The sequence below is a fragment of the Beta vulgaris genome, chromosome 5, assembly GCF_026745355.1.
Source record: "Beta vulgaris subsp. vulgaris cultivar EL10 chromosome 5, EL10.2, whole genome shotgun sequence".
NCBI classification, from domain to species: Eukaryota; Viridiplantae; Streptophyta; class Magnoliopsida; order Caryophyllales; family Amaranthaceae; genus Beta; species Beta vulgaris.
In genome coordinates, this window is record NC_079206.1 from 6,584,626 (window position 1) to 6,596,596 (window position 11,971).

An 11,971-nucleotide genomic window follows, 5' to 3' on the forward strand; every position below is an offset into this window, starting at 1 on the left:
GTAGTTTCTTGCGTCTATATTATGAATTATTATTATTATTGCTTGCGAAGAGGCTATATCTATATAGGGTTATTTGGCTAGGGCCACAATCATAGAAAACACTATAAATCATGTTGAGCCATGATCGTAGCACTTTCTGGCTTTAACAAAATGAAAAGGCTTATGTATTTAATAATTTTTGATTTTTTTTTTTTAAAAACCACCTTATATATAGATAATGAAATGATTATATATAAAGGGATCAAGTGAATCGGTCTGATCAAATCCCCTGGAGTAATTACCGAAGAGAACACATCCAAAAGTGAAAGTTCGATTTATCATAGTCTAATTAATCAACCACAACACATGCACATATAAAGTTGACATTATCATTGTAATTGAAGGGCAAAACTGGTATATGTATAGGGTACTTCGAGAGTACTAGTAGACTACTACAATACTATATCATATATATTGATCATTGCTTGATATACGAAACACATTTAGCTAGTAAATTTATCATTTCTTATTATATAAAATACATTATTAATTAAAATAGAACGACAAGTTTTCCTTGCACAGTAATTAACTTATAGGTGAAAATCGACCAACAAGTCTATCCACCAGTTTTTATTTTGATTATTTAGACAAATAAGTTGTGAACCAAGTTAGTTAGTTACATAGGATAATGTAATCTCTATGAACAACTTGGAGCCAACATAAGTAGAGTATTTCTAGGCATTAACTTCCTTCCCCTAGAGGTAAGAGGTTACAACCTAGAGGCTAACAACAAATTAAACTCGATCATTAATAAAGACGAGGACAATCATAGTGGGCAGGAGTGTCAAGTCCACAGACTCTAAAGATGGCATGGAGCTCTGTGGCAACAATATCTAGAGGGAGTTCTTTAGGGTAACCGCCAAAGAAACTACCTAAGACGCCACCAATGATGCTGTGAACAAGACCAAGGGCGGTACCGACAATGTTGCCTAGTCCTTGAGATGGTTCTAGTCCTGGAGCGGGTGTTCTGAGGATACTGCAGAGGCAATTAGCCGCACCACCATTGATAACGCTAGCTAGGCGTTGACAACATTGGCTTTCTGATTGTCTACCAGGAATGACATCCCTCAGTGAACCAGCAATGTCTGCACACACATTCAGGTCAGGGCAACTAGTTGTAGTTGGACGAGGACAGCTGACACAAGTGCAAATAAGGCTAGGTTAACCATAAAAAATGCAACCATTGATTTCGAGGCCATTTTTTGGGGGTGGGCAAAGGAATAAGAAAAGTAAGGCTAAGTTTATTACTTGTGTATGTATGTGTTTGTTGCTTTGGGATGGGATGTGAAAGATTAGCTGCATGTCATGAGGTTTTTATAGACTGCGTGGAGGGGCTACTTGGTAATTTCATTCTTTGATTCAGCTCTACTACAAATCCAATTACAACTCTCGAAAAATTTTGGAGTATTAATTATATAGATCACGTTGAGTGAAGTATAATTTAGTGTTATATACAACATGCATGTGAGAGTTTGAGAACTTACTTGATGAGTTGACATTACTTTCCTGGTGTAAGTCTTTCATGATCTTCATGCTTTTGTACATATATATTCGTATATATACGATCTTTTCTGAACTTTCATTGTTACTTATAGTTATTCATGCCTGTAAATCTGTAATATACAATCACAACTAAGATGATAATTAACATGATGATGACTACACTATAACTGGTTTAGTTCCGATTTAATCCGATGCTAATTTTTGATGTCATCTTTGATATAATATATGTGTTAAAAGAGCGATCTTAGATTATTTTAAACTAATATTATGAGGTCAGTTTTCTTAGTGAAATATAGAATAATATATTAATATATGACAATAATTAATTGACTAGATCTCACATCGCACGCAAATCACGATTACCGACCTAGTCCGTAATCTTATCCTTGAATCTATTACAGGTTCATAGCCAATGGAGTCTTGAGTCTCTTCATACCTACAAAAGTAAAAGCGATGATTCAATTAGTCCTTTGATTTTGATTTTTGAATCTTTTTAATATTTCATTAAATCCTAAGATTTCTAATAGTGGTGTTAATGAGCTTATTAGATGGCTCGCAAACTATTCAAACTCGACTCGAAATTTTCTAGAGCGCAACAAAGAAAAGTTCGACTTAAAGGTTCAGCTTGTTAACCCCCCTTAGTTTCTAAGTCTTTCTTTAAAAATTAAATAAGCATGGGTGGCGACTCCCTTCATGTTTCTTGTCCATTTGTTGTTGCCCCACATTGTTCGCAACCCCTAAACTGTCCCCAGAATGCCTCTCATCGCATTATTAGCTAATGTATTTCCATACGCCTACAAAGACAATATTCTTTCAAGAAGTGACAAGGAATGGTATAAAACAAGTTTATTATGTATATAGGGAGAAATATATAAATACGGCTAAAAATCAAGGTTGACCTTGTTGGTTGGAACCATGCTTCCAACCATATGACAGGGTTCGAGTATTGCCACTTGCAAAGTTGGATCACCAATTTTTCCTCCCCTCCCACTTGCAAGAAATTTTCATCTTACCTATAAGAAAATATACTTCCTCCATTTTAAAATAGATGAAACACTATACCATTTCAAAATAATAAAACGTTAGTTTAATTGACATTTGCTTCTCTATATCTGTCTCTTTATCACATGGGAACCTCTTTTTGATTATGACTATCTTTCTCTTCTGCTTAATTCTCGTATCTTACTCTATGATTCATTTATTTTAGAATGGCTAAAGTATATATAAATACCCGGTGACGTTTACCGATTCACCATTAAAGCATGGACTTGTTTTCCTGATCAAATGATTACAAAATTCCGTTCCTTTCTCCAGAAGTAAAGTTCTACTAGTGTAGAGTTCTACAAGCATAAGGTTTGTACTTTGTAGTACAATATACCCAAAATTGATGAAATATTATTGTTATTTGGAATATATTATTGTAGAAGAGTTTTGGCTTACATGAGTTTTGGCTTATATTATTCTAATAATGGTGTTAATGAGCCTAGAAAGGCATTCGAACGGAACCACATGACCCTTTCATGGCACGAGTGTGCTTTAAAAACGCCTCCCACGACCCTGGGGTGTACCCCATGGGTACCGGTGCCCGGGTCCCGTGGTCGCCCGGATTCGTGTACTATAATCCACGATTTTTCTAGTTTTCAGGCCATTTTCCGACTTCCCGGGGCTTGGCGAGTTTTTTCATCCCGACCTTCCCTAGGGTCCCCGGGGTGCCTGAGGATCCCCCATGGAGCCTCAGACCCTTATTTCCTTCCCACTTTTTCCTTCCCTTGGCTCGCTTGGCACGACCCTAGCTAGGCCTAGGAGGGCCTCCGAACAGCACCACATGACCCTTCCACGGCACGAGTGTGCCTTCAAAGGGCCTCCCACGTCCCCGAGATGAACCCCATGTGCACCGGTGCTCAGGCCTGCGGGCGCCTAGATTCGTGCAATCCATAATTTTTCCAGTTTTCGGGCCATGTTCCAAATTCTCGAGGCCGACGAGTTTTTTCATCCCCGACCTCCCTAGGGTCCCCTGGGTGCCTGAGGATTCCTTATGGGGTCTCAGACCTTCATTTCCTTCCCATTTTTGCCTTCCCTTGGCTCGTTTGGCACGACCCTAGCTAGGCCTAGAAAAGGCTCCGAACGGCACCCATGACCCTTCCACGGCACGAGTGTGCCTTCAAAGGCCCTCCCACGGCCCCGGGGTGCAACCCATGGGCACCGGTACCCGTGCTCCGCGGGAGCTCGAATTAATATACTATAATCCACGATTTTTCAGTTTTTTGGCTATTTTCCGATTTTCCAGGGCCCGACGAGTTTTTTCGTCCCAGACCTCCATAGGGTCCCCGGGGCGCCTGAGGATTCTTCATGGAGGGGAAACCTTCATTTCCTTCCCACTTTTGCCTTTCTTTAGCTCGTTTGGCACAACCCTTGCTAGGCTTAGGAGGTCCTCTGAACGGCACCACATGACCCTTCCACGACACGAGTGTGCCTTTAAAGGGCCTCCCACGACCCCAGAGTGCACCCCATGGGCACCAGTGCTCGTGCCCCACAAAAGCCCGAATTCATGTACTATAATCGACGATTTTTCAGTTTTTGGGCTATTTTCCGACTTCCCAGGGCCCGGCGAGTTTTTTCGTCCCGGACCTCCCTAGGGTCCCCGGGGTGCCTGAGGATCCCCATGAGGCCTCAAACCTTCATTTCCTTCCCACTTTTGCCTTCCATTGGCTCGTTTGGCACGACCTTAGCTAGGCCTAGGAGGGCCTCCAAACGACACCACATGACCTTCCACGACACGAGTGTCCCTTCAAAGGGCCTGCCACGGTCCCGAGGTGCACCACATGGGCACCGGTGCTCAGGCTTCGCGGGCGCATGGATTCGTGTACTAATCCACGATTTTTCCAGTTTTCGGGTCATTTTCCAACTTTCCAGGGTCCGACGAGTTTTTTCGTCCCGAACCTCCCTAGGGTCCCCGGGGTGCCTGAGGATCCCCCATTGGGGATCAGACATTCATTTCCTTTCCACTTTTTGCCTTCCTTTGGCTTGCTTGACACGACCCTAGCTAAACCTAGGAGGGCCTCCGAACGGCACCACATGACCCTTCCACGGTATGGGTGTACCTTCAAAGGGCCTCCCACAGCCCGGGGTGCACCCCATAGGCACCGGTGCTCGGGCCCCACGGGCGCCTGGATTCGTGTACTTAATCCACGATTTTTCCTATTTTCCAGCCATTTTCCGACTTTCCAGGGTTCGATGAGTTTTTTCATCTCAGATCTCCCTAGGGTTCCCGGGATACCATTTCAAAATAATAAAACTTTACTTTAATTGACATTTACTTCTCTATATCTCTCTTTGTATTACATGGGAACCTCTTTTTAATTCAGTCTATGTTTCTCTTCCGCTTAATTCTCGTGGCTTATTTTATGATTCATTTATTTTAAAACGGATATAGTATAAATAAATAACGGGTGACGTTTAGGATCCACCATTAAATATTGCGATTAAAGCTTATGGACATGATTTGCTGATCAAATAATTACAAAATTTCGTTCCTTTCTCCAGAAGTAAAGTTCCACTAGTGTAGAGTTTTACACGCATAAGGTTTGCACTTTGTAGTACAATGTACCCACAATCGATGAAATATTATTATTATTTGGAATATATTATTGTAAAAGAGTTTTGGCTTACATGTGTTAGTCGTGGATGTAAGAATGGCCCAATTGGTATATGAAGATTGAAGGGGTGGTAATCTGAGATCAAGATAAAAAAAAAAATGCTTCCTTAAAGACGAATTAAACGCATACACTTTTTAGACAAATTTGATAATAGAAAATATGATAGTATATAGGAATATGTACAAAAGTATGAAGATTATGAAGTAAGTTCTCAAACGGTCACATGCATGTTGTATATAACACTAAATTATACCATAGTTTCTCATACAACTGGCAATGAAGGGTTTACTCAACGTGATCTAATAATATAATCAATACTCAAAAAATTTTGAGAGTGGTAATTGGGATTTGTATTAGAGCTGAATCAAAGAATGAAATTACCAAGTAGTCCCTCCACGCAGTCTATAAAACGCTCATGACATGCAGCTAAATCTTTCACATCTCATCCCAAAGCAACAAACACATTCATACACAAGTAATCAACTTAGCCTTACTTTTCTTATTCCTTTGCCCACCCCCAAAAAATGGCCTCAAAATCAATGGTTGCATTTTTGATGGTTAACCTAGCCTTATTTGCACTTGTGTCAGCTGCTCCTCGTCCAACTACAACTAGTTGCCCTGACCTAAATGTGTGTGCAGACATTGCTGGTTCACTAAGGGATGTCATTCCTGGTAGACAATCAGAAAGCCAATGCTGTCAACGCCTAGCTAGCGTTGTCAATGGTGATGCGGCTAATTGCCTCTGCAGTATCCTCAGAACACCCGCTCCAGGACTAGAACCATCTCAAGGACTAGGCAACATTGTCGGTACCGCCCTTGGTCTTGTTAACAGCATCATTGGTGGCTTCTTGGGTGGTTTCTTTGGCGGTTACCCTAAAGAACTCCCTCTAGATATTGTTGCCACAGAACTCCATGCCATCTTTAGAGTCTGTGGACTTGACACTCCTGCCCACTATGATTGTCCTCGTCTTTATTAATGATCGAGTTTAATTTGTTGTTAGCCTCTAGGTTGTAACCTCTTGCCTTTAGGGGAAGGAAGTTACTGCCTAGAAATACTCTACTTATGTTGGCTCCAAGTTGTTCATAGAGAATACATTATCCTATGTAACTAACTAACTTGGTTCACAACTTATTTGTCTAAATAATCAAAATAAAAATTGGTGGAGAGGCCTGTTGGTTGATTCTCACCTATAAGTTAATTACTGTACAAGTAAAACATGTCGTTCTATTTTAATTAATAACGTATTTTATATAATAAGAAATGATAAATTTACTAGCTAAATGTGTTTCGTATATCAAGCAATGATCAATATATATGATATATATACTGTAGTAGTCTACTAGTAATCTCGAAGTAGCCTATACATTTACCAGTTTGCCCTTCAATTACAATGATAATGTCAACTTTATATGTGCATGTGTTGTGGTTGATTAATTAGACTATGATAAATTGAACTTTCATTTTTGGATGTGTTCTCTTTAGTAATAATTACTCCGGGAGATTTGATCAGACCGATTCACTTGATCCCTCTATATATAATCATTTCATTATCTATATATATTGTGGTTTTTGACAAAAAAATTAAATACATAAGCCTTTTCATTTTGTTATATAGAAAGCCAGAAAGTGCTACGATCATAGCTCAACACAATTTATCGTGTTTTTTATGACTGTGGCCCTACCCAAATAACCCTATATAGATATAGCCTCTTCGCAAGCAATAATAATAATCCATAATATAGACGCAAGTAACTACAATAATTGGAACCAATTGGTTTGATTCTTTCTTTTTCTTCACTTTTAATTGCTCGTTTTCATACATATAGCTCATCACCGTAAGATCTAACTTCTCTAGAATTTATTTACTCAAAATAAGACTAGATAAAGTGAACAATGTAGCCAGTGCAGTTGGGATGGAAATTGAGTCAACCTGAGAGTAACCTAGCAAGCCAGTGCATCTTTTCTAAGTATGTTCACTCTAGGCATGTGACTAGATTCAAGTACGGGTCCCCGGTTTGGAAAAGAATTGGGAAAGGGTGGAAGGTGTTAGTGGAAAATAGTCTTTGGGTTGTGGGAGATAGGAATGACATAATTTTTTGGGGGGATAATTGGTTAGGTATTGGTCCTCTAAGGAGTCTTATTCACGAGCCTTTGTCCCTTCGAGAGGAGGTCATAAAAGTTAGAGATACCTGGTTGGATGATGCATGCTGGGATTTGCAAGCCATATCTCCCCCTTCCCTAAGTGTGTGTTGCACTTTATTCACTCTATCTCGGTTATTCACTCTACCCCTAAGGGTTTTTATACAACCTTAGCATATAAAGCCCAAGACTGCCTGCGTCTTGAATTTTGGACTAGAGAAATTATTAGGGCAGACGGTCTGATCAAAACATTTGGTCAAACCGTCATAGCTGAGTTAGAAGAGAGAAAGTACAATTAACCTAGAGCAATACAACCCTTAAAGCCTTCTTCGACATTCGCAAGGTTGGCATCGGCAATGGCGATACGTATGGTATTATTAACCAACTCTTTCCTAGTTGGTGGTGATGAGTGATGACAGCGCGCACAACGCTTTCCCGTCTCTGCGTTTCCACGATTGTGCTTGGCGATGATACTGCAACGTCTTTTTCAGATTGTCTTGTGTGTTTTTTTTATATGGGGAAATGGGGCAAAAAGGGGCATGTAAATTCTGGTTTATTCATGCGATAATCACCTTGAAAAAAAATGAAAAACATTCACGCTCCATGGAAAGCAATCGTCAATTAATGCACGCATCTCCTGATTTAATTCCACTGTCATTTGCCATATACTTCCTCCGTTCTTTTTAAGTGACACATTTGCATAGTGTTTACTATTCACAGTTGAAACTTTAATTAGCTTTGGTGATTTACATTTTAGGAAAAACATAGTCATGTGGGATCTTGTTAGATTCGTCTAAATGTGAATTTTTTTAATATCAACTTTTTATAATTTTTACTTATCAATAATTGAAAATATTAATGGTTAAAATAATGCATTGGCAAACATGAAAACAAGAAATGACTCACTTAAAAAGAAATGGAGGAAGTACATATTAACCCCTACCGCTCATGATAATCAAAAAATTTAAGATATATGCCATGTGATGATGGCATATTAGTGCTTCTGATATTTTATTGGGAAATTTCCAGTGATGATCCCAACTTTTACGCATTTTCAGTAGTGACCCTTAGTTTTTTAAACTTCCAGTGGTGACCCCAAACAATTGACCACTTTCCAAACATGACCTTATAGAGCTAAATACCATTAATTAGCATATATAATTACTGTTAATAACATAAAATTTGTTAAAGGGACTGCTTTCAAACAGTATGTAAAAGATGATAGAAGTAATTTGTTTTGGGGGGTTGCTTCTTTGGCGACAGAATAATGTACGGTTAGTCTGGCGGTGTTGTAGCTTAGGTGCGGTAGTGGTGGATTGATGTGCTAGAGTGAGGGAGGTTATGGAGGTAAGGCAGCTTGGGGAAGGTGAGTGAGGAGAGAGAGTGAGAGTTGGGTGGGGTAATTAACTTCTAATAAACAGTAATTAACCGTAATTAGCTCTATAAGGTCATAATGTTTGTGAAGTGGCGAATTGTTGGGGTTCGCCACTGGAAATTAAAAAAATTGAGGGTCACCATTGGGAATTTGCAAAAGTTGAGGGTCATCATTGGGGATTTCCCTATTTTATTTTACAATACTTGATATCTTAATTGGTAATGTTTGCAAAAAGTTATGTTTGTTTGATTCTCACTCAAGATAGCAGAGTAAAAGGAATAGAATGGAAATGATTTCAGTTAATAAATTTAGTGTTTCAGTTGATAGGAATATTGTTTCAGTTAATATTATTATTTTAGCTAATACTAGTATTTCAGTTAGCTTTGATTTTGTTTCAGTTAGCTTTGGTTTTGTTTCAATTAGCTATATTTTTGTTTTATTTAGCTATATTTTTGTTTCAGTTAGAGCAATATTATCTACTTGAAACCGGTAATCATACAACTAAAACCCACAATTATCTAACTGAAACTCGCGATCATAAAACTATCAACAATCTTACAACTAAAACATAAATACATCTAATTGAAACTCACATACATCAAACGGAAACTAAAACTTATATAACTGAAACACAATCAAAACTAACTGAAACTAAAACTTATTTAACTGAAAACTGAAAATTCAAACTTGTATAACTCAAACATATAACTGAAACTCAAATACATTTAACTAAAACTCAAAACTATTTAATTGAAACCAAACTTATTTAACAGAAATTTCAACTCGTACCACCAAAATCAATGAAAGAATTAACTACTATCAACTTCTTGATATAAAAATTAATCAAATATTTTTAAAAAAGCTTCTAAACAAGCTAATTCTCAATAACATGATTGTTAGAGAACCATCTCAACCAAAAGTTTAAGCTGATGGTTGAAGCCCATGATTAATATTAATACTCTATCACTCCCCCTCACATGAAAGGTCATTTGGGCTTGAAATGTGGGTGCAGCACAGGCCCACCCATACCTGGCACGAAATAATTCCACTTTGATAAGGAGGGGCTGATGAGATTCGAACCCGTGATCTCTTTGTCACGCTGGCTCTGGTATCATGTTGGATTGTGAAATTACTCCCTTGAGGAATCTGTATACCATTGATCAATATATATATGGCGGGTTACAATATTAGGGTTAGAAAACCCTCAGATATTTAGGAAAGTATTGAATCATACAATGTCGTGTCCTCTTCACAATATATTATTATATTATCCTATGAGTTGTCCTATTTGCTATTATATGTTGATGATATTATTTTGGTGACTTCTTCCAATGCTCTTTGTTCTCGCATTATTATTACTCAGTTGCAAGCAGAGTTTCAGATGTCTGATTTGGGTCCCCTTAGTTATTTCTTGGGCATTGCTGTAACACACACTGCATCATCTTCGTCCTTTCTCGGCACAAGTATGCTCAATCTATTCTTGATGGTGTCGGCATGAGCAATTGTAAATATGTTGCAACTTCTATTGACCCCCAATCCAAACTTAGTGCTCACTCGGAGCCCGAATTCGTGTACTATAATCCACGATTTTTCAGTTTTCGGACCATTTTCCGACTTCCTAGGACTCGGCAAATTTTTTCGTCCCGGACCTCCCTAAGGTCCCCGGGGTGCTTGACGATCCCCAATGGGGCCTCAAACCTACATTTCCTTTCCACTTTTGCCTTCCCTTGGCTCGCTTGGCACGACCTTAGCTAGGCCTAGTAGGGCCTTCAAACGGCACCACATGACCCTTCCACTGCACGAGTGTGCCTTCAAAGGGCCTCCCATGGTCCCAGGGTGCACCCCATGGGCACCGGTGCTCAGGTCCTGCGGGCGCCTGGATTCGTGTACTATAATCCACTATTTTGCTAGTTTTCTGGCCATTTTTCGACTTCCCGGGGCCCGATGAGTTTTTTCGTCCCGAACCTCGCTCCCTAGGGTCCCCGGGGTGCCTGAGGATCCCCCATTGGGGATCAGACATTCATTTCCTTTCCACTTTTTCCCTCCCTTTGCTTGCTTAGCACGACCCTAGCTAAGCCGAGGAGGGCCTCCGAACGTCACCACATGACTCTTCCACGGCACGAGTGTGCCTCCAAAGGGCCTCCCACGGCCCCGGGGTGCACCCCATGGGCACCGGTGCTCGGGCCTCGCGGGGGCCTGGATTCGTGTACTATAATCCACGATTTTCCCAATTTTCCAACCATTTTCTGACTTTCCAGGACCCGGTGAGTTCTTTCGTCCCATACCTCCCTAGGGTCCCCGAGGTACCATTTCAAAAAAACAAAACTTTACTTTAATTGACATTTACTTTTCTGTATCTCTCGTTTTATTACATGGGAACCTCTTTTTAATTCTGTCTTTCTTTCTCTTCCGCTTAATTCTCGTGGCTTATTCTATGATTCATTTATTGTAGAACGGAGTATAAATAAATACGGGTGACGTTTAGCGATCCAACATTAAATATTGCGATTAAGGCATATGGACATGATTTGCTGATCAAATAATTACAAAATTCCGTTCCTTTCTTCAGAAGTAAAGTTCCACTAGTGTAGAGTTTTACACGCATAAGGTTTGCACTTTGTAGTACAATGTACCCACAATCGATGAAATATTATTATTATTTGGAATATATTATTGTAAAAGAGTTTTGGCTTACATGTGTTAATCGTGGATGTAAGAATGGCCCAATTGGTATATGAAGATTGAAGGGGTGGTAATCTGGGATCAAGATAAAAAAAATGCTTCCTTAAAGACGAATTTAACGCATACACTTTTTAGAGGACAAATTTGATAATAGAAAATATGATAATATATAGGAATATGTACAAGTATGAAGATCATGAAAGACTTACACCAGGAAAGTGTGGAATTTGAAAACCGACTAATGTCAACTCATCAAGTAAGTTCTCAAACGGTCACATGCATATTGTATATAACACTAAATTATATTATAGTTTCTCATACAACTGGCAATGAAGGGTGTACTCAATTACGTGATCTAATATAATCAATACTCAAAATTTTTTGAGAGTCGTAATTGGGATTTGTAGTAGAGCTGAATTAAAGAATGAAATTACCAAGTAGCCCCTCCACGCAGTCTATAAAAACCTGATGACATGCAGCTAATCTTTCACATCTCATCCCAAAGCAACACACACATTCATACACAAGTAATCAACTTAGCCTTACTTTTCTTATTCCTTTACCCACCCCCAAAAA

At 39.2% G+C, this 11,971-nt stretch overlaps 1 protein-coding gene across 1 annotated transcript; it reads left to right on the top strand.

The window, feature by feature from the left end:
* The first annotated feature begins 5,722 nt into the window (after positions 1–5,722).
* On the top strand, positions 5,723–6,175 carry LOC125497946 (14 kDa proline-rich protein DC2.15-like). The gene has a single exon (XM_048645667.1). It carries the CDS (start codon positions 5,723–5,725, stop codon positions 6,173–6,175), a length of 453 nt encoding a protein of 150 aa, XP_048501624.1.
* The last annotated feature ends 5,796 nt before the right edge of the window (positions 6,176–11,971 follow it).